At 47.2% G+C, this 23542-nt stretch overlaps 1 protein-coding gene across 2 annotated transcripts in view; it reads left to right on the forward strand.

Moving 5' to 3' along the window:
* Smoc2 (SPARC related modular calcium binding 2) overlaps nucleotides 1-20497 on the forward strand; it is a 136209-nt gene extending 115712 nt beyond the window's left edge. For both annotated transcript variants that reach the window (XM_052169773.1, XM_052169774.1), the window contains exons 10-13: nucleotides 12832-12934; nucleotides 15192-15466; nucleotides 17336-17376; nucleotides 19253-20497. In XM_052169773.1, coding sequence (XP_052025733.1) covers nucleotides 12832-12934; nucleotides 15192-15466; nucleotides 17336-17376; nucleotides 19253-19270 — 437 coding nt within the window. In that variant the 3' untranslated portion in view covers nucleotides 19271-20497. The remainder of the gene's footprint in view (nucleotides 1-12831; nucleotides 12935-15191; nucleotides 15467-17335; nucleotides 17377-19252) is intronic.
* The last annotated feature ends 3045 nt before the right edge of the window (nucleotides 20498-23542 follow it).

Genomic DNA, 23542 nt, shown 5'->3' on the forward strand with positions numbered 1-23542 from the left:
GGTCATGTGGCCCAACAGAACTACATGCACTATATGCTGCTCAGGGGCCGTGAAATGATGCGGGAAGCCAGGGACCAGCTGCACTGGCTGGACTTTATGTCTGATCCTTAAAAATCAAGAGCAGACATGAAACTAGGAAAGTGCAGCCATGCTGTCCCTAAGCCCACCAGACGCCACATGTAGGTTTGTCCCATTGTATTTGATGATTTGTGGTCAACAAACAGAGAAGAGAGCTACTGGGCACTGATCCTAAAACTTAAGTCATCACCCCTGGAGTCTGGCTGTTGGAGCAACCTGGGTGCTCACCATTCCTCAGGACTGTTATATGAGCTCACCAGGCCAGCATCTGCCTTGGGACTTTAGGCTGCATTTGAAAGTATCTTGGTAGTACCTGCCTGATGTACTTCCTGGTCTGGAATATGCTTATAAAAATTCAGCTCCCTGACTGACCAGTTCCTGTGTGTTTGAGTGGACTCTGGAAGTATCTGAACTGTGTGAGCTTGCCTGACTCCTCTGCAGGGGAGAGAATTCTGCTCAGAGTTCTAGTCAGATGTTGACTATGTGAGTTGGAGACACATGGGTCCTCACTGGCTCGTATCCGGGAATCCTAAGAGGAGAACCTTGCTTGTCAAGCTCTCCTTGAAGAAATATTAATTACAGGAAATGTGTGTGAGGGGATGGTCCTATTTCAAGACGGCCTGGAACCCAGTCTGAATGGTATTGGGCTAGGGAGTCATGGGCAGGTGCCAGCCACCCCCATCTCTCTCATGACTCTACTGGCCCCAAGCTTGGCTCAGGCCTGTGACTGCAACACCTGTTCTGACTGCCCACCCACTGAAGTGGCCTGTGTATCCACACTGGGGCAGGAGTCACCCCTCACATACAGTTTTTGCTTCATCATACACAGGGAGGCTCCTCCTTGTCCCCTGACAGGAAGTGTATTTTATAACCCGCGTGTCCAATCACAGTGACTACCACCTATTTCCTCCTGTCTTAGCTGCCGCTGGCAAACCCTTTGCATATTAGCATAGCTCCTCTTTCGTCTTGACCCTCCACCCTCATTTTCTTCTCATACTGACTTCTTTCCTACCTATTTCACTGTGATAAAATGTGTGCCCTTTGCTGAGACGTTTTTTCATTTTCCTATAGTCAAGCCATTCTCCACACAGGCCCTTGCTGTGGGTGCCACGCACTCCTGTGGGCCTGGGGTCCTGGAGCCTTAGCAGAGGCTTTCACTGAAGGTTAAAACCACCGAGACAGAGGTCATGAGGACACTGTGCCGTCACACAGAAGGAGAGCACCTTTCTACAGAGCGCGTGTGCTGCTCTCACGACTGGGGTACAGAGGACCAGGGCCCACTCTGACAACAAAGCGATGAGAATACCGAGCCCACTGGTGCTGAGACTGATTGGTGAGAGCCAAGCCAGACACAGAACCAGCCGGAGGATGTTCCCTGCACATAGGGGATCAGGGCCTCTGCTTCTCACAGCCTGCGGTTCTTGTCCAGGTCCTACCACGTGTGGGATTTGATGTCTGGCGGACAGCCTACCAAGACAGGGTGTGAAGCAGACATATGCCAGGACCTGCAGGCTGTGCCACCTTTAAACCAAAGGAACAGGAATCCTGGTGGTGATGTAAGCATTATTGAAAGGAAAACATAGCTTCCAGTTTCTCCAGCCAATGGCTGCCTCCCAAGTAAAAACTCTAGGGGTATAGAAAATCCTTCAGGTTATTAACGTAACCTATAAATAAGTATAAGCATGAGGTGACAACATTTCATTCAGAATGGAACTGGGTTCTGTTCCCTGAAGCCCTCCCCGTGTTTAGGTGAAGGAGTCTGGAGCAGGGCCAGGGAAAGTCTGTGGGAGATAATCCGGTCCCAGGTTCTGACAGAGAAGCTGGGGGTGGAATATCCAGAGAGAGCCTGTTTGCAAATGCAAAGCCAGCAGCATTTAGCCAGCGTAAATCATTCCTTCCTTTGTATCATAGCCCCTTCCTGCATTCCAGCTCTACTCAGACTGGCTTGTCCAACAAGGTTTCTATAGGGTTAAGAGAGATGCATAGAAGACTGTAGGAACTCCTGGAGGTGCTCTGCTCTTCCTCACACCCCTCAGATCTTCCTCTGACAACCTCACCTGGCCTCCCACCAGCACCCATTCAGGCACTTGCTGCTGGTTCTGGCTTTCAGTGTTCTGACGCCCGATGACCAGGTTGGGCTATATATTATCCCGTCTCTGAGGGTAAAGCCAGAAAAAGACCCAGGACAGAGCGGGAGGAAATTTTGGCCATGCCTTTTGAAAAACTCTTCTTCCTCGGTGAACGCACTCTTGGCTGCTCTGCTTACTTTGAGAGGACCTCTCTGGGTGCCTCACTGTATTGCCCCGCTATGTACGGGTACATAGTGCTTGACCATCCATTTTCCTGGCCAGCAGTATGTGGTTACTCCACTAAGGTTCGTCTGTGGTCTTGATTTCATGTTCTCTGGCATGCGCACCTTGTCTCACTGTCTCCACTGCCTGCTTTTGATTCTTCCTGCACACAAAGAACCAAGACGGGCCAGGTCTCCTGGAGCAGCCCAGACCTTTGTGAACTCACAGCTCCAAAGACTAAATTAAATAGGCCAGTTGTCACCTGGGAAATTTCAGTTTGTCTGAGATTATGACATATAGACCATCTGGTGTCTTTCCATAGGAAGGAATGCCTGAGGTCACATAGCACTTTGTACATTAGCAGAACTCTCCTTGCTACAACCCAAGAGTCATCAGGAAATGAGTTAGATTGTTCTGCTCTTTATGGAGCAGATACACCACTAAGGGAGCAGTTGAGTCTGAGAGCAGATTAGCAGGCACGGGGCCACTGGGTTTTAAGGTGGGATTCTTATCCTCAGGCCATGGTCCGCTTTCCCTGCAGCCGTGGAAGTGATATCAAGTGTAAGAAGCTAACTTATCCCTCTGTGCTTCTCGGGTTCCTTTTTTAAGCCCTCTCATTCAGTCACCCGATTAAGTTGTCACACCCTGTGAGACCTCCTGGGTCCCACTCTGCAAAGCCGCCCCAAGTCCTCTAGGGCAGTGTCTGCATGGACCATGGGAAGATTGCAGTGTTTTGTTCATCTGCAGCGAGGATGCTGCGTGCATGGCTTCTATTGCCAAGGTTTCTGAGGGAGAAAGAATGCAAACACATATGGCCACATTATGGCCGGGTCTAGCTTCCTAAATGTAACCAACACTATCCCCAGCCAGGCATCAATAAAGGTTGGAACTGGCTCCAGTGAGGTTGAATTCATGGTGAGGATCACTGGCTGACTGTTGTGTTGTACAGAATAGGAAGTCCTCAGCAGGGGAGCCAAGAAGCCGGTGTCTTTGAGCTGATTTGTCAAGGAGATGAGAACAGACACAGAGGAATGACGCCCAGGTACCAGACCTAGGGATCCAGAGTGAAGAACACCGAGCACCGAGAGCCTGTGCTTTAGAAGAGCCGCCCATGCTTTCCATGTGGTCCTGTTGTATTGTGGTGTTAGATATGTTCAATGGGAGGAAATTTCACATAAGTCATTGGCTGGGTCATGGGGAGATGGGTCAGAAGGGCATAATCTTTCCTTAGAGAATTTGCCACTTTTCTGAACTCTTTTTTTTAAATTAGATATATTCTTCATTTACATTTCAAATGATATCCTCTCTCCTGGATCCCCCCTCCCCGAAAGCCCCATAAGCCCTCTTCCCTCCCCCTGTTCCCCAATCCACCCCTTCCAGCTTCCCTGCCCTGATATTTCCCTACACTGCTACACTGAACCTTTCCAGGACCAGGGGCCTCTCCTTCCTTCTTCTTGGGCGTCATTTGATATGTGAATTGTTTTTTGGGTATTCCGAGCTTCTGGGCTAATATCCGCTTATCAGTGAGTTCGTACCATGTGTGTTCTTTTGTGATTGGGTCACCTCACTCTGGATGATGTTCCTGGAAATTGTTGGGCCCTTTCCCTTGATTGGCAGCCTGGAGGAGAAGAGAACAAGTTTAGTGATTTGGCCGTGTTATAGATTTCGATAGAATTTTCTGAAATCGTGAGTTAGAGCATTCCCCTCCCTCCATTCTTCCAGGCTTGAGGCTCCAGTGGGCTGGAAACGGTAAAGCAGATGGACCCCGCTTTGGCCATCTTCCCCCAGGTGTTTCAAATGACAAGGGGCTGTTTGGGAGCTAGTCCCTTAGCGGTTGCTGGAGGTAGATGGCCACGAGAGACTGCATAGACACCAGAGACACCCAAGAAGCAGCAGCTCTGTCAAGGCCCCACTCCAGTAGCCTCCACAGCGAGGCCTTCATTAGTTGTTTTCCTGGAAAATGCTCAGCCATGGATGGTCATAGTTCTGATTTTCCAGAATACTAATATGGAATATGCCAGACACCAATAATTTTGCTATTCTTCACATTTTTTTTACAAGATAACTATTTTAAAAGCATAAAAAACAGATGCCAGTTATTTAAACCATCATTCTTCCATCATCATAAAGGGCATGTTTTTGTTCCCAGTGGCTGATACAACTGCGGGTATTTCTTATCCACTAAGTATTTGAGGTCAGTGAGCATTCATTTCCTGAAGAACACTGGCATTTCAGGCTTATACAGCCTGCATGCATAACTATTCTATTCTATTTCATGTTGGTGTTACCTCAATATTCCAGTAATCATAATGATTTGGATCATAATTTTTAAAACTTTGGCTATCCCACCTACTGAGAAATAAATCATCTTTGTAGTGTTTCTGAGTTTGGCTGCCAGGTAATTAATGTCCATCATCACTAATATCACTGTGAAGTGTTGCACAGGGGAGAAGGCTGAAGACAGAATTTTACATCTTTTTCTGGCATGGCTCTACCAGACGGTCATTATTCCAAGGTGTTTTTTTTCTCAGTGCGCCTGACCCAGATGTAAGCTAGTTAACTCTCTGACTGAGAGGGTGGCTCTGCTACGCCGCAGTGTCCCACCTGATTCTCCTGGGTCCCAAGTGCAGAAGATTCCTCTGTCACCTGTTGTCCCCGAGGAGCCTCCTGAAGCCAGTGGCTTGTCCTGTTGAGGCGAGAGCAATGCATCTTTGTGTGCGTTCTATGAGTGTTGGTGAGAAACCACACAAGTCCAATTCCCCTTCTCCTTGAGGACAATAGGTTATGGTGACTCAGCAACTTTCTTCATTGGTTACCTTGCCTTCTCCTGCCACTGGGAACCAAATCAGATCAGTCACCTCAATGTGTTGTGTTTTCTGTTTCATCATCTTGGAGATGAATCCTGAGCTCTGGAGAGTCTCAGAACTGAGCACCAGGGGAACCCCACGGGAAGTTCTGGTAAGTCATCTGTGTACAGCATTTTAGTAAATGCCTCCTCTATGCCATCGATCCCAGAGCTCTGGAGACCATGCCTGGGTCTTCATGCACATACAATATGAATCATAGTATGGACAATAGAAAGACAAATGTGACCAACTCAGTCCTTCCAGAGTACCCAAGACAATGCTAACACTGAAACTACGACATTGGAGCACTGGCCATAGAAACAGAACAGGAAGTGAGGTCCCATGAGAAGCACAGAGGTCAAGGCAGGAGCCAGCGTGTGGGCTGCTTAGTGGAGTCTCCTGCTTAGACGCTATCCCTTTCCCTGGGTTAGGGCCGGGACTCCAAGCAAGGCTGCCATCATGTCAGACACTAGCAGATACATGTTGACTGATAGACTTGTGGCAGCCTGTGAAAGTGCTTCATTTTATTGTTACCGTTAGCAGTAGCTTTGGGGATGCGAGGGAGGTAGAAGGAGGCGGGGTAAGATGGAGGGAGCACAGTCAACAGGTAGCTGCAGCAGGTGGGGAGGACGGCTGAGGATGAACAGGTCTGGGGTTTCCAAGCTAGTAGTCATGAGCCTTGCTGTGTCCTTTGGAACTGATGTCATCGGCAAGAGGAAAATGATGGGGGCTAAGAAATCAGCAGCCCATGAGCCTGCAAGGCCTTCTCAGTCTCCATTGAGGCTTAGTATCAACCTATGACCCTACTGGAATTTTTTTTCGTTTGTGTTTGTTTGTTTTTTTATGAAACTCAAAGAAAAGACACAAAGTTTAGACAGAGGGCTGAGGGCATGGGAAGGAGAATGGAAGTTTACCTTTGAAGAGAGAAATGCTTGCAGAGATTTCTGTGCACGCTGACTTGTGAGGGCCTGGCCTGCCTTAAGCGACAGACCTGGGACAGGCATATGCACTGTCCAGAACATAAGACTCTCCGATGCTGCTTCAGAGAGAGTTTTCAGAGACGGGATGTCTATAGTAGAGTGGTCTTTGTTGTGCGTGGGCTCTTGTTTCTCTTCTGGTTTCTCTGATTGCCATGTGGGCTTTGTCCATGGCTTTGCCTGGAGGTCGGTCTAGACACTGAGACAGAGGCTGATGCTGATGCTGATGCTGATGCTGAAGGTTCACCAGGAAGGTGAGACTTCCCAGGCAGGTGAGCCTTCCCATGTCCCTTCTACTCCTTCTAGCCTTTCGCTAGTCACCCAGACTCTTCCTGATGTGCACCACAGATTTCTTATCGTGGTCATTATCAAAATGTGCATCAATCCACATGCTGGAACTAACTTAAACTAGGAACTGTTTTCAGAATGTAGGTGTTCTGGTAAATCCCCTGCCAATGTCTGACTATCCCAGGCTAACACTCGTATGCCAAGGCTAACTGACTCAGGAGTCGCTTTCTCTTCTCTATTGGCCTTCGTTTTAAAGTTTAAAAAAAAAAACAAAAAACAAAAAATGAAGATACTGTGAGCTATAGAGATTGCGGAACACCTGTTGTGTGTTCGGGCTCCTGATGATTCTTAGAAGCCTGCAGAGGACAATTGGACTGACTGAGCATTCAATTCCAGGGACGTCTAAGGAGGACATGCCTCCTTAGGATGTATACAGATGTCACGCACCCAGGTGTTTACATCTGTAGACATCTCATACTGTGTATGTAGTCGGAGCTTGTTCTTGCTGGACCCAAGCCTGTGCACTATATTTCTTTCCCAGTTGCCTGGTCTCTGACTCTGTGCCCATCCACAACATGATTATTCTGCCTAAACTCCATGGCCTCCAGATTACTTGAGTTGCTTCCTGGAGTGCTGTTAGCAATCAAATGTTTTTAAAACATTGACAGTTCAGTTCTAGAAAGCTCTTACCTGATAATTTTCCGGGCCCTTTCTATACAACAGTCTTAGCTCAGGAAGACATCAAGCAGCAGTATCTGTTTATTCTGCTGCATGACAGAGCGAGACCAGACCAGACTGGAGTGGGGGCCAGGCACCCGAACTGTCTCTGACTCTTGGAAGAGACTTACAGTGCCACATTACAAGGTGGAATGTGTCCAAAGACGCTCACCCTGCCTCAGGAGGCCTATGACCTTAGATTTTGTAAGAAGGACACAGACAGGAACCCAGAGGAGTCCCAGGAGTCCTGTGAAGTGACACCGAGCTTTTCTCATGACCACTCTCCCAATATCTCTTCGGCAACCCTTCTCTCTACAAGCACCTTGAGGGCTGGGGTCACGGCTGTCATCAAGGCCCTTGACAAATGTCACCAGTGCTCTTGGGAAGCGCAGAGAGATTGCAGGCACCAGCAGAACTGGCTTGAGGATAAACACCTAAGCAGCTCCACATTTCAGACACATCCCTCAGATTTCTAGTGTATATTCTTCTGATGCCCAACCTATGGAGACGTAAACCAAGGCAAAGGCTTTCTGGGATGGGGAAGCTGGAGAGATGGCTCAGTGGTTAAGAGCACTGACTGCTCTTCTGGAGGTCCTGAGTTCAAATCCCAGCAACCACATGGTGGCTCATGACCATCTGTCATGAGATCAGATGCCCCCTCTTCTGGTGTGTCTGAAGACAGTTACAGTGTACTTACATAAAATAAATAAATAAATCTTTGAAAGGAAGGAAGGAAGGAAAGAAAGACAGAAAGAAAGAAAGAAAGAAAGAAAGAAAGAAAGAAAGAAAGAAAGAAAGAAAGAAAGAAAGACGGAAAGAAAGAAAGAAAGACGGAAAGAAAGAAAGAAAGACGGAAAGAAAGAAAGAAAGACGGAAAGAAAGAAAGAAAGAAAGAAAGAAAGAAAGAAAAGAAAGAAAGAAAGAAAGAAAGAAAGAAAGAAAGGAAGGAAGGAAGGAAGGAAGGAAGGAAGGAAGGAAGGAAGGAAGGAAGGAAGGAAGAAAGAAAGGTCCCATGACCTTATATGAGCTTCTTTGAGAGATTAGGACAGTGGGAGCGGTTGACCAGCCATGTGCCCATTAGGACTTGCTTGTCCCCATCATCTTGTCTGTCTCCTCGGCCTTGGCTCCTGAACAAGAGCTGGTTTCCACCAACGTATGAGTGTAAACTCCTTACCATGCATTTCAGAGCCCAGGAACTAATGCTTTAAAAGAAAATGCTCTGAACATTAATGTGATCTGAACATAAATATTCCAAGTATAGAAATATAGAAAATAACAAAAATAGAGTAAACACAAGAGTGGGTTTGGTTTTCTTTTTAAATCTTACACTTGGAAAGTTTAGTGAGATTTTTCTTTAGCGCTTTCTGATCCTAAACCCTCTGCAGGGTTCAGCCTGGAGGAAGGATTAAGGCATTGGCTTTTCACACCTGTACCAAGTCATCAGCAGCTTAAACACAAGCAGCTGAGCAAACATTCCTAACTCTTGGTTGCCTGGGTCTAAATTTTGATTCTTTTCATAGTCCTGAATGTTAAGAAGGTGTGAACCGTGAGTAAGGAAAGAGCGCAGAGGATCGATGGGGGATGGGTCCTGTGTCCCAGGACACATCACTCACCATGTGTCTGTGACTAGGCCAGGGGGGACTGTAGGTAGCTACAGCCACCTTCTAGGAATAGTTGGGCTGTTGTGTTTCAGAGCCCTTGTGGCCATGGATCTTTACTAGTTGCTTAAGTCCCAGACCTCTCAGACACACCCTTTTCCCAGCTCCCCATACTCTATGTGGTGGAATCTTCCTTGTACACAGGACTCCCAGTAGCCTCTTGCCTGCGCACAGAGATGCTTCCTCACTGACCCCTTACCAAGGTGATTGATGTTTGCCCTCCACTCCGACCACATGCACACTAGGATGGTTGTCCAGGAAGGGCGAATCTGGTCCCTCATCCCCATCACTGTGGCCTTAAGAGCAGCGAGAAGAACTCAGAGGCCTTGATCTTGCTCAGGCACAGGCTCAGTACACTGATCCCCTCTAACCCAGCCGGGTCGTAGTCTTGAAGTCCATTCACTCTTAGATTTCCACTAAGTTGATGTAAGATTCATGCCTCTATCTCTTTACGTCTCTATGTATTTCTCTGTGCCTCTCAGTATGAGTGGATTCGTCAATTATTCAAGGCTGTGGACTGTCTAAAGCTCGCATGGTGGCGAGGAGAACCTGAGCGTTGAAGTGGGTTCAACTATCAGGTGTAACACTTTGTGCTGCGAGCTGGAAGCTGTGGATCATCCTCTGCTAACATCATGCTACCCCAGACTCCTCAGTCCTTAGGAATGCTTGCTCGAGAATGCTCAAGGAAGCTCTAAGCTTGGAGAAAACACTACTCTGGTAGCTTTTCACTGAGAAGTCACTGCAGACAATGGCGTATTTTGGTTGTATGTTGGGTTCAACGCTATAATTCCAAATAGACCTTTTAAACTAAGAAAGTAACTACAAATCTAAAACATGTCCTCAACCAGATACTTCGGACTTGTGAGTTCACTGAAATTAACCAGCTCAAGGCCTGGGTGTCTATCCCACTGGCCTTCCCTAATCTCACACTGTTTCATTATCATGGAGGCTAACATCTGTTTATTCCTGACGAGCATGGGTATTAGACCAAGGTTAGGATTCGCCCAGCCATTTCTCTTGGCATACTGCTCTTTGCCTCCATTGGCTCTGCATGGGGTTTCCTTGTGGTAGGCAGGCATGCTGTGTAGGTTACTGGGAGAAGGTTTGCATTCATTGTGATGACCCACTGAGGAGATTTGCCCTGCAATCAGGAGACCAAACATGAATAGGCATAAATTCATGCTGGAAAAAAATAAATCATAAGCATAAGCAAAATTACTGAAATCGGTAGTTTTTAAATAAAAGAAGTCTGTGTGTGTGTGTTTTTTTTTTTTTTAAATAAGAGTGTTTCATAGAAAGTGCAGAACACATTTCTCTTGAAAGATTAAAAAAACATTTTATTTTAAGGCATTGAAAACTTCTGGAGAAGTGACTGCAGGGTCAAGGACTTCTGAACTCAGTTCTGCATTTACTGGAAGAACATTCTCCTAGCAGAACTATCCCTAAATAAATTGACTGTCCTGTTAGATCAAGATCCGCATACTTGATCCTGACACTTACCCTAGAATGCCACCATTCTTGGAAACATTCCAGCAGGCCCTGAGACAGGCAGCTTGATTAAGAAGAGAAATTGGAGGCCTGAAGCGTTACCCATGAGTCTTGTATTTCCTGTCAGCCTGTGGTCCTGACAGAGATCTAATGTTTCAGAGGAAACCAAGGGCTCCCTGCTCTTGAGATGGATGGGCAGGTTAGGATTGTAGGCATGCAAATCGGTATCCGCAGAATGCATTGACTTCTGTCTACAACACCAGAGCACTGTGAGGCCACATGGAGTCACTGCCCCTTTACCTCAAGGCAGGTCGGTTCTCTTGGATGTTTGTCAGATTGCATGTTACCAGTGACACACTTTTGCTCCTTAGTGCAGCTACCTTTCACATATGTCAAGGCATCGCCTTCAACATGGTCAATGGGTGGTCTTGGCTCTCTCTTCTGAGCATGTCAGTCAGTCTCATATCTGTTTGTCTTGGCCTTTGGGGATGTTCATGCGTCACAAGGCATTATGGCTCTGGGCTCTGTAGTGGAGGCAAAGGGCTCTCAGATTCTTACAGGGACCAAATCAACCCAAGGTACTTGGTTACCAAGCAGCACAAACCTGGCAGGTACAGCCTGTGGATAACTCTAACTCTTTGTTTGGGTCTCTTCCTCACATCTCCACTATTTCCTTTGACCAGCTATGTAGATAACACACTCCATTGACTCTCCTAACCCAGACTACCACGAGTGGCTTCCTGGGTCCCTCCTCCAACCAGTCCCACCACTTCTCCATTCTACCCACTTTGGACATGATGCATAGTTCTTTGTTCATTTGTTGATGTCTCTAAAACTACCAGCTATAGATGTCTAAATGGCTTATCAGTTACCTCCTGTAAAACAAAATAAGGATTTCATGCCTGGGCATCCATCCCAAGCAAGGACCTTCCTTGAGTTTGATTGTGACCAGATCTCTGCATCTTTACAGGTTCTCTGTGGACATTCTCTGAGAAGATGTGATCAATGGCTACCTTTGCCATATTCTCCTTTGAGTCTCTTGAGGCTGACAAGAACTGGGGAGCTCATGGGTGCACCTCAGGCCTACCTTGCTTTCTCAGTATTGTCTCCTCCTTCAGAGGTGTCATGGGCCAGCTGATTATACAGCAGGCTGTGAGGAAGCTCTCATCCGATGGGCCTGCTGCATCTTCTCCTGTCCTTGCTTTCACACCATTGATCCCTGTGTCATTTCCACTTGTCCAGCAAGGATGGTTTCCAGAAGTTTCTGACGAGTCAGTGGCCACCAGAAGCAATCTCAGGCTTCTGTTTCCCTCCTGGAGAATGCCTCTGGGGATTCAGGACAGTTTCTCAGAGCCCTTTGCCCAGTGGTTATGGCTTGTTCTGGAGACTGCAATCCATTCTTTTAATTGAGCACAGAAGAGATACACAGTCTTTCTTGTCTCAAGTTCCACACACTCTATGAAAGGCTAACATCTGTTTTCTGCTAGAATGTTTAATAAGTCAAAACAGACCTCCACAGATTCTTGCCACAGGCAGCTAGGATTTGTTTGAATCACAGCAAATACACACACACCCAACAAAACAAAAAAACAAAAAAAAAAAAACCAAAACAACAACAGCAACAATGAACAACGCAAGTGTCTAAAGGAAAACCATGAAACCAGGATGTCTTCAGCCACACCAGCATGCTAGTCTCCCCTGTCCAGATGCCATAACTCAGGGTGGAGAAAATTTCTCAGACTTGATAGACAGGTACCCCCTAAGTGGGGTTGAGTGAAGGGGGAGGGGTTGGTGAAGAAGTGCTACCATGCATGTAAAGTGCTCTGTGGAAAGTTGAGCTTGCGATACCAGAATCGCTGAATCACTCTTGGGCTGAAGTCCTATGCAGTCAGCTCTGGGGCTCACAAGTGTGAAGGCCTATGACACTCGATATGTGTCATGCTGACGTTTAAGAGTGACTCTGTACCCAAGGACATGACCACAGATCTGCCTCATATTGCTTCTAAATAGACTTGGGATTTCGGCAGCTATGTAACGGTATGCCAACAGCTCCTGGACTCGCTACCCTGGGTTAGATCTCCTTATGTAAATCCCAGTGGGGAGAGCTTGGTGACTGCTGATGTTTCCACGTACCTGAGGCCTCAGGTAACAAAGGGACACCCACACATGCCAGTGTTGCGGCTTTACAGATCAACCAGAGGCTGAAGCCTGAGAATCTTGATCTCATGACATAATTCAACAAATGTTAGATGCCAGATTACTAGTTGCTGTGAGTCAAGGTCAACACCTGAATTATAGTGGTGCAGTTGCTTAGCATGTATGTATACGAAGTGCCGGTATCAAGTCATTTCATTCATATGAAACATGTATAACATACTAATTTCTGAATACTAAATCTTTTTTCCATTGTACAGAGACGTCTGTTATACTCTGTGAATTCCATTAACAGAGGGGCTAAATGTGCTTTTTTTTTTTTTTTTTTTTTTAGGTTGTCCTGGTGCCAAAAAGCACGAGTTTCTGACAAGTGTCCTGGATGCGCTCTCCACAGACATGGTTCATGCCGTCTCTGACCCCTCTTCCTCTTCTGGCAGGTAAACTCCGTCCTGCTGCAGAGCAATGTGCTGGCCTGAAGCCCAGGAGTTTGAAGGAATCTGGAAAGCTAAATTCTTCCTGGCCAGTGGCCATGTGAGATCAGGCAGTTCACTTGAATGTCTGAGAGAGTGGGGGGAGAGAGGGAGAAGGAGAGGGAGAAGGAGAGGGAGAAGGGGAGGGAGAGGGAGAAGGGGAGGGAGAGGGGGAAGAGGAAGGGGGAGAGGAAGGGGAGGAGGAAGTAGAGGAGGGGAGGGGAAGGTGGAGGGGAAAGGGGAAGAGGGGGGAGAGGGAAGAGGAGGGAGGGGGAAGAGAAGGGGGAGGAAGAGGGAGAGGGTCAGGGGGAGGGGGAGGAAGAAGTGGGAGGAGGGAGAGGGGGAAAGAAGAGGGAAGGGGAGGGGGAGGGAGAGGGGGAAGGAGAGAGGGTTCAGCCTTTTAGAGTAGGAGGGGGAGGGAGAGGAGGGAGGGAGAAGAGAAGGGGGAGGGGGAGGGAGAGGGTCAGGGGGAGGGGGAGGAAGAGGGAAGAGAGAGTCCAGCCCTCTAGAGTAGGAGGGGGAGGGAGAGGAGGGAGGGAGAAGAGAAGGGGGAGGGGGAGGGAGAGGGAGAGGGGAAAGAGAGAGAGTCCAGCCCTCTAGAGTAGGAGGATCCTGGGGAGCAGCCTCACACTTCATGTTCAGGGCTCCTGGCACCCAGGGAGGCCTGAGAAGAGGAACACACTTGCTTTGGGTGGATCTATAGGTCCACACCGTGAAGAGGAACACACTTGCTTTGGGTGGATCTTTAGGTCGACACCGTGAAGAGGAACACACTTGCTTTGGGTGGATCTATAGGTCGACACTGTGTCTGAGATTCATCTACTGGGTTTTTAAATATTTTGGAATTGGGCAACTCCAAAAAAAAGTAGGCATTTTGTTTTTAGTTTTTGTTTGTTTGTTTATTTGTTTTTGAGACATGGTATCTGTGTGTAGCCCTGGATGTCCTGCAGAACTCACTCTGCAGACCAGGCTGACCTTGAACTCAGAGAGCCTCTGCCTTAGCTTCCTGAGTCCTGGGACTTCTGTATTATTGACACCTGCTCCGTACACGTGAGCCTTGTCTTCTTATCTGGGTTCAAGTGTACAACTGGGGCACTGGTCCCACCACCACGGCTCACCATAGAGATGCTCTCCTGTGTACACTGTAGATACACCTAGGCTAGACTTTAAAGTGCTTGTGTGCCCACCGCCTCACGGTACAGGCTGACGGAGCTGGCCAGGTGAGCGGCTGTGGCCCTTCAGTACTTAAACTCACCCCAGTGTGTTCACAATCTCTCTTCCTTTTAAAAGAAACTTTATTTTAATGTTTTTGTTTTCCTAAAAATACTGGTTTCCATGCCATCTTGATAACAAGCTCCTGGCTATCTCAAGAATGTAGCCCCCTTAGCAAAAAGCCCTTCATCTTGTGGTTTCTTTGCTAAGGAAGGCATAAGGGGAGAAGGAACACTAAGGGGGAAATGTCACAACTGCATAAGCTAAGGCAAAAGAAGTCACCTAAATTTCAACCTCATGCTATGTACTGTAGAAGTGACTGACTTGCCTTCTGAGTATCTAATCTACAATCGCACCAGGGAGCCCAGTCCCTGGGGGCAGTTGGCATTTGCCTGCTGTGACTGCACTCTCACAGAGGAATTCATCTAAACCAGTGGACAGTGGAGTCCACAGAGATGGTATTTTTCTTCCTCCTCAGGTGAGGTGCATGTCCTGATTCCACAGCTTCAAGGTTTAACTCACAGCCTGACTTAGCTGTGTCTCAGACTATACAGCTTTAAAAGAATTCTAAAGAAAACTGTCTAGTTACAACTTTAAACTATTTTTGATATCGCCTTCGACTAACTTCACCTATTTCATCTATTTACGTGCATTTTGCATACACAGTAGACAGATGATCATATTGGAGAGCCTGGGACTCTAGATGCCTTCGGCGGATGCTGGTATCTGAGCTACCTGTTGGCCTAGGGGATTCCAGGTCTTAGGACAGTGACCTTGCATTCAAGGCCTTGGACATTTGAATAATCATAAAGCACACATGTGATGCGGTATCCTTGTCCCTGAACACACTGGCTGAGCCATTACAAATTACTTTCCTACCTTGTATTTGAAAGTGGCCATATCAGGTAGTGTACTGGGGTAGGCAGTGGCGTGAGGGTGGGAAAGGTGGGAACCAGAATCAGGGGCCACAGCAGTTTCAGCCTTCTGCCTGACGTGGTCGTTCATCCTCTAGGCTGTCAGAGCCAGACCCCAGCCACACGCTGGAGGAGAGGGTTGTACACTGGTACTTCAAGCTGCTTGATAAGAACTCTAGTGGAGACATCGGCAAGAAGGAAATCAAGCCCTTTAAGAGGTTCCTGCGGAAGAAATCCAAGCCCAAAAAGTGTGTGAAGAAGTTTGTGGAATACTGCGATATGAACAATGATAAGTCCATCACGGTGCAGGAGCTCATGGGCTGCTTGGGGGTCACCAGAGAGGAGGGTAAAGCCAACACCAGGAAGCGCCACAGTAAGCCTTACTTATGTCACTACTCTGTACTTTAATCATGTTGGGGTTTTGTGACCATGGGGTTGCTTCCTGGATATGACAGGGTGCCTTACGGTCTGCTGTATAGGAGAAACATGGTACGATGTTGGTCATTGTCACCGGTATAGAAATGACCACAGGTGGTTAGCAGCTTGTCGCCTGGCCAGGTGAGCAGCAAGTCTTGGGAGCATGAGCTGAGCACAGCTCTAATATCCAAGCTGTCACTGTTCTAATCACAGCAGCTAACTGGTTAAACATGACTTCCCTCCCGCTTTCAGGACCATTGGCAAGAACTGGCCAGCACAGTACATAGACTCCACTAGAACATTCAGGCCAGGTCAGGGGCAGTAGAATCACCACCTCTAGGGGATCAGTTGTCCCAGTGGGTTTAACTGGCTTAGCAGTTGGCCATGTCTCTCTGTGGGGGCTCGCCTAAGTCACCAGATGTAGCAGGAGTAGAGGGAATTCCAGGATCGATAGAGTCTGAGGTTCTGACATTTGATTCTATGATTCAGAAACTGGCTTCCTCAACATGTTAGAGCACATGTGTTGAACATGAGTGCATTTCTCCCTTTGTACCTCAGAGCTGTGTGGCTGTGGTCAGGACAGCATTGCAGTAATTGGCTGCAGGGACTTTAGATAGCGATCTTCAAAATAAAAAAGCCATCTTCCCATAAATTAGCAAGAATCACTTCTCTAAGAGAGAAATCTAGCCTGGACCCTAATTTAGTTATATAATGCTGAATGGTTACTGTGGCATAGATTGGGGCAGAGCTACAAGGAAGGAGATGTTTTGCCTTCCGGGAAACCACATGGTATAGATCCAGTTGAGATGGCTTCAAAAGGGTATCTGGGCTCAACATGTTCCTTTGAGTGGGGTGGCTGTCTGCACCGGACAGAGGGCTGCTGGCAATCATGACCTAAGTGGGTTTGGAGGCAGGGCTGGTGCAGGTGTTGGCCTGGAAGGAGGAAATGTTCATGGGGCAACGGGAGACGACTGAGCAGCTCTGGAATGGCGCCTGGGCCTGGGGAGGAATGGACAGGGCTACAGTTAAGAGAAGTAGAGTCCAGCTTTCCTCGATGCCTCTGAGTCACCTGTTACAATTCTGAGGAGTTGCTATGGTTGGAGGTAAATCTGGGCTTAAGAGACAGGAGTATCTGGGATACTGGTCTGTGTGTCCTGACGAGCCAGCAGGAAACCACTATCTAATACGACCACGGAACTAACAATGATTAGGGAGAAAGGAGGGAGATGAGTCCATTGGGGATAGACAGCAGCTGTCCATGGCCAGGAAGGAAGGAATGAGGTCACGGAGGTACACAGAGGCCATTACAAAGCAGGAAGGAAGTCTGGAAGAGCCCCGCCTTCCCCAAACCCTGGGCAAAGAGGGACTTCCACCAGGCGAGAGATAGGCTGAACTCTGAGCAGAGACCAGAGTGTGCTAGGGGGGCACCTGAAATAGAGTGTCCATGTAGCCCGGGAGTGGAGAAAGGGGAGACCCCCAATCTCCAAGCCAAGGACAAACGGCATGTGAGTGAGATGAACCACAGCTAATGTTTTCTAATTTTCATACTGAGCCAAATATTTGAAAGAACAGGATGTGTGTGGGTGTGGCTCAGGCTCACTCTGTGCTTTTCTGTGTGGTTGGGATCTGGGATGAAACAAGGCACTCTCCTAGCGTTGCGGCAGGGCATTTGGGTTGTTAGACAATGTTTCTGTGGTGATTTAAAAGCCCACTCTTGGAAATCTAGCCTCGGGTCTCTATGGGTACATTGTCACTCGACCAAGTCTGCTGATGGATGATGTTGAACCTGCCATTTGACCAGCAATAATGTCCTTTCCCCTTTCAGCCCCCAGAGGAAATGCTGAAAGTACTTCTTCTAATAGACAGGTGAGTATATCTGTGCTGTTGACCTTATTATATTCCAGCCTTCTTAAACTTTACAAGAGACATCCAGGGCCTACATGTAGGATTAGGCACAATGGTATCTTCAGAAAAACAAGACAACTCGGTTAAGGCAGTTACACTTGAGAGCATTTGGAGCCAAGAAACTTTTCTTGCCAAATTCTGCCTACGATCACCAACCAGTTGAATCCTGTATTTAAAGATTCTGCCCTGTTTTTTTTTTTTTAATTATTTGAAATTCCAATTAATTTGTTAATTTAGAGATGGGTTTCTGAGTTGTGTGGCAGAAATAGGGAAGATGGTGTTTGTGTTTTCTTTCTTAAATATTAAGGAGTGGGTGGGACAGGAGACAGTTTGGCTCTCCAATAACCCACTCACCAGGAGATCAGAAGAGTCAGGAGTTCACAAGGAGATTTTCAGTTCCCTACTATGTTAACAAACATTTGTGTTTCTGAGGCCACATTTCTAGATGTGCAATTAAGGGGTACAATTGTGCTCCCCACATCCCAGCCACAGCCTAAGTGGGGACACTTTCCAGGATTCTTTGCTCAAGGCCAGCAAGTCGAGCTCTCTCTGACTCTGGTGTCTTGTTATCTGTTGACTTTGACTGCACCTGCCTGATGTCAGGCGAGGGGTCCCTGTCTGTTGTGGGTAGTAGGGACCTCCAGTACACACCTTGGAGGGAACTGAAGGCCATTTCATTAGGAAGGACACGTGATTCATTTTCCTTTGTTTAGCAAATGTTTATGGTTGTAACTTTTCCAGTCACACTGCAAATCACTTACACTTGCAAAGGGGGCAGGTCTGAGAACAATTACCCAGCTGCCTCCACAGGCTTCCCAGGGGCTGTTTGCTCTAGCTAATGGCAACTCTCTGACACACATGTGCTGTGCCATCTGAAATACCCCAGCTCAAAACCAAGCCTTCCACTTGCTTCAGTACTCAGCCTGAAAGGAGACGGAGCAATGCAGTTTTCCCATCTTTTTTTACAATATCTCAATGTACAGAGGGAAACCCTACCATTATTGCTGTATGCCACTGGGTGGTTCAGTGGGCCAGAGATCAGAAGGTTCTTCCTAGATAGCTTCATATCTGGCTCAGCAAGGGTCAGAGCGGTGTGCTCAGGCATCTGGATGTGGCTAGCAAGGACAACCCTCTTCCCCAGTAGTTCTGGTCATCTGCAGTAATGACTGAAACACGTCAGAAGACCTTAAAATTAAGACAAAGTTCTCATCAGCTTAGCACGGAGGTGATCCACCTCCTCGTGGTATTGTCAGAAGGAAGGAAAGACAGCCTAAGATTCGAAGTTTAGTATTCTAGGTATCAGGTAAAAAGATCAACCTCCACTTATACAGATTGCTGCACTTGATAAAAAAGATGCCTGCTTTTTTCCCCCCCTAAATGACTTCCTTGAAAGTCCATGTGGTAAAAGATAGCAAGAGACCGGTAACCACAAATGCAAGTTGCATTTCTTCTTACGTCAAAACAGCAAGACAGAAAGATCCAAAGGAATAACAATTTAAATAGTATAGGACTGTTCAGGCTGGGCACACGTAACCCGAACTGAAGTCTGGTGACTGCAAGCAAGTTTAGGACTTATCTGTGCCACAGAGTTGTCCACTTAGGATATTTGAAGTCAATGCAAACTTTCTCAGATGATAGACTTTCCTGGTGATTTCAAGGGAAGAAAAGACTTCGTAAACAACGGACCCACTCATTCTTAACTGTAAGGGTGCCCTGTCCTGTCCTGTATGATTTCCCTCATAGCAAGTAGGTTTACTTCCAAGAGTAAGCCTTTGTCTGCCTACGGAAGACACAGACATCTTCATAAGATTATCTTCATTTTGTTTTGTTTCTCCAGCCCAGGAAACAAGGATGAGTGGCTGACTGCTCAAGACAGACCGTCCCTAGACATGTGGGAATCTCCCTCACCAAAGAGCAATTAAAAAAGGAAAAAAACGATATAGTATTTGCACTTTGTACTTTAAATGTAAATTCACTTTGTAGAAATGAGATATTTAAACGGACTGTTGCGATCTGTGAAAAACGCAAGGCTGGCTTCCGAAAATTAATCACATACAATGTATGTGTTCCCGTTTGACCTTCGAGATCTGTGCTTGATGGGGCGGGTTTCCAGTGTTTTTCAGCTTCACTTCCTCGTCCCTCTGTGGAGGGCCTGGTTTATTCCTTTGCCCTTTCCTCTGCCTGCGGTCTCCTTTGGCTTGCTCTCAGTTCTCTCGAGGCAAGCCTACCTTATCCTTAGAAGTTTGCAGTGGCTGCCTGTTCCATAAAGCTTTGCTCTCTAGAGATGTCACTCACACCATGGGTCACAGGGGCAGGCACTAGCTCAGGCATAGTCTTAACTTGCAGCAGTCACTGTTTGAGACTCTGCTGTCAGACTCTGTCAGACTCCAGTGTTAGCTTCTGTTTGAGTTTTAGCTCTGCTTGAGCCAACCCTACTGTTAAATCTCCCGGGGAATTGAGTAAGCAAACAGCTAGAAAGTCCTCTCTCGGAGAGCAAATCTAACTCTGGCCGACTGGCTCCATTTCATCGGCCCCGGAAGGATCCGGTCCACCTGCCTCACTGCTACGTGTCCGGGCCTTCCTGCTAGGGTTCACTGGAAAGGAAAAAATGCCTTCTGTGGAGATCAGGAGATCATGGACCACATCTGGAGGAAGACACAGCTAGAATACATCATCCCAAGAGTGCCGAACAACAGACAACTGAGAATGTCACTTTCATTCTGTGAAGGCCTCGAGGGTTTGAGGGAAGTCATCCGAGGCCCCTATGGGAAGAAGGTTTAGGAACTGGATGACCACACTGTGAGAGACTGGAGTGGACTGGGTGCGTGGTTGCCCGTCACACTCTGACCTAGGTCAGTCTATATTCTCTGTTCTCAAGGAACAGTGGCAGATGGGGGAGAACTGGGGTAATTTGTTCAGATTGGGGTTTATATGGAAAACTGTTCATGGTCCCCAGACTCTCAATATATGTCTGTAGATGCATTGTGAACACACACACATACACACACACACACACACACACACACACGTACATACATACACACACACATAATACACACACATACACACACATACACACACACGTACATACATACACACACATACACACACATACACACATACATACACACACATACACACACACACACACACACACATACACACGCTGCAGAAAGCCTTCGCTCGCTTGAACTGTGTAGAGGCAAGAAGTTAGCAGCTCAATGCTGTCTACAAAAAAAAAGTATGATCCTAACTGTTTTGGATAATCTTTTATATTTCTGAACTCTGAATTTAATCATTTTATTAGATTAAAATATGTGATTAAACTGTTATTAGTCTTCTTGTCTGCATTTCATAATTGCTTACTGTTTAAAAATATTTTTTAAAGGTTATTCTAGATGTGTGAGAGTCTTGCCCGCGTGTATGTCTACGCGCCTCGTTCATGCTTGGTGCCCCTGGAGGTCAGAAGACACCGCCAGGTCTCCTGGAATTGTAGTTATGGGAAGTTGTGAGTTGCTAGGTGGGTACTGAGACTGAACTTTGCTCCACTGCAAGAACAACAAACGCTCTTTACGCTGAGTGATCTCTCCAGTTCTTCAGGAATTGATTACTGTAAAAAGCGTCCACTAGTGGAACCCACAGAGTTGTGGGTGCTAGCCCAGCAGATTTGGGTCTGGTTGTGCCTGTCGAGGGAGGCTGTGTGATGTGGAACATGCTCCGCAACCTTTCTGAACCTTGGGGTTTCTCCTTCAGGACAGGAGCGCTGGTACATTCCCTGTGGCAGGTAGGGTATATGAGTTAGTAGTAGTGAATAACCTCAGTCTGCCCTGTGTACTACACTAGAGGTTTCTATGCCCTCACTGTGTGACAGAGTTCCAGGACGGATTAATGCCACATGCCCCATGCTTCTCCTGCTGCAGATACTCCAGGCATGACGGAAGCAGTAAGGGTACCTCATTTTGTCAAAGCTAGTGCTGTTCCATGAGTCATATTACCAGAACCCTGAAGGTGGCATTCGCCTTCTCCCATTCCGACCTCCAGAGCCCTGATTGGCTCCGTGACGTCTCACAAGAACTCTTAAAGTCCCTTTCCCCCTGGTCAACCTCCTCCAGTATCTCCACTTCATCTCGGGTCCTCCAAACTCAGATCAGAAAAGCCCTCAGTCTGAGCATCGGTGACGTGCACGGGAAGAGGGAATGAGAATGCTGGGAGGGCACAGAGAGGAGAAAGGGGTTAGGCTGGGCTCTGAAGAAGGCAAAAGAGAGGACAGAATGTTCAGGAGGCTGACAGATCATGGGTGAGGCAGGAGCTACACATGGTTCTGATTGCAGGCCATTAATACTGAAAATCTAAGCCAGGAGCTGGCTCTCCTCTCTGCCCACAATAGCTACATTTAGGGCTGGATGCCTCCCCCAGAAAGCCCCACCACCCTCTTCCTGTTTGAAAGGGTTTTCCTGCTCCCTCGTCATCCTACATGGATGCCTTTAGAAGCACACCAAGCATCGTATCCATCCTTGGCACAGATGTCATGCCTGAGCTGTTTTCTGTTGTCAAGGTGAAATGTCTCAGCTTTTGCTGAAACTGATGTGGACAGGACTAATGGGACCCTAGCCTTCCAAGTGCAAAACCAAACTATGGAGGCAACAACGCTACTCCAGAAAGCCATAAAAAACAAAAAAGCCATAAAGGCTGAAATCAGGAATGGATGACATGGATGATGATGGTGTGGGTAGTCGTGACGCTGTTTTTGATGATAGCGATGGTGATTGTGGTGGTGTTTAGTGACGGTGCCAGTGATGGTGATGATGGTGATATGATGATTATGCTGATAGTGGTTATCATACTGGTGATTGTGATAATAATGTGACAGTGGTAATGGTGGAAATGGTGGCAGGGATGATGGTAATAGTCATGATTGGTGGTGGTGGTCGTGGTAGTAATGGTGGTGGTTGTGGTCATGATGATGTTAATGATGATGGTGGTGGTGATGGTAATGGTCTTGATGGTGGTTGTGATAATGGTGGTGGTGGTGGTGTTGTTGTTGTTGTTGCTGCTGCTGCTGCTTATGCTACATGATAATAGTGATTGAAGGGAAAGATGATTTTCATCTTAATACCATAGCCTGCCCCACAGGCCAAAATTTGGAATGTATTTTGAGTAATTATATATCAAGACATTTTTAGTATTTCTTCCCTTCCAAAAGATGTGCTGGCCATCTTTTTCCTATTTTTCCACAGTGCTACAAACAACTCCCATGGAAAAGTTAGTGGCTCAAGCATCTCTGCTTGATTTTCTGTTCTTGCCTCTGTGTGTGGCCTGTGATAGCCAAGCAGTCAAGGCCTTGTTGGACCTGGTTCTGGGCCCCATGCTGGACACAGGGCTACTCTGGGCTCTCATCCTTTGGATGAACGTGCCTCAGGGCACTTCCTCTCATGATTGTGCTGAGACACAAAGTGAGCTCAGCTGCTTTCGTGCCCAGTTGTCTGTCTGTGCTGCAGAATCTGTCACGCGAATCTGTGCTCTCGTGTCTGTGGACGTCACCGAATGCCACAGGCCAGGAAGCCATGGCAGAGTGAGATGCAGGACAGAGCTACACTCCTGGGCCCTGGGCTGCATACAGGGTATGTGGATATTCTGGAAACAAAGCACTAGTGTCCTGAGGTAGTAGGTGGGAAGGGAATGAATGTAGGGTACTGTGAGGAGACTGTAGCTGTGGGCCTACAGTGTGGCTCACGACAGATGCACCACCTCATCATGAAGGCCCCCAAAAGATGTTTGTCAACACCTCCTCTCAGCATTGCTACAACCCAAAAAGTGGCTCCTTCCTAGGAATCCTAGGGATTATTTATTATATAGTAAATAATAAATAAGTATAAATACTAAGTTGTTTGTGATGTGAAGGACATTCCGTGGTGTTCCGCCGCGTTCCGTGGCTGGTCTGATTAATTCACAGCTAGCTTTGATGTTTCTCCTAATAGGACACTTGAGTCTGAATCCCAGAATTCTATCAGGCCGCAAAGCACAGACCATCCCAGCGGCACAGGCAATCCCTCTAAGGTCTAAGAAAGGACTGAGGGAACCGAGCGGGTGTGGATTTTGTTTCTTAGAAACAGAAATTATAAAGGGA

The sequence above is a fragment of the Apodemus sylvaticus genome, chromosome 23 (genome assembly GCF_947179515.1).
Source record: "Apodemus sylvaticus chromosome 23, mApoSyl1.1, whole genome shotgun sequence".
Taxonomy (NCBI): Eukaryota; Metazoa; Chordata; class Mammalia; order Rodentia; family Muridae; genus Apodemus; species Apodemus sylvaticus.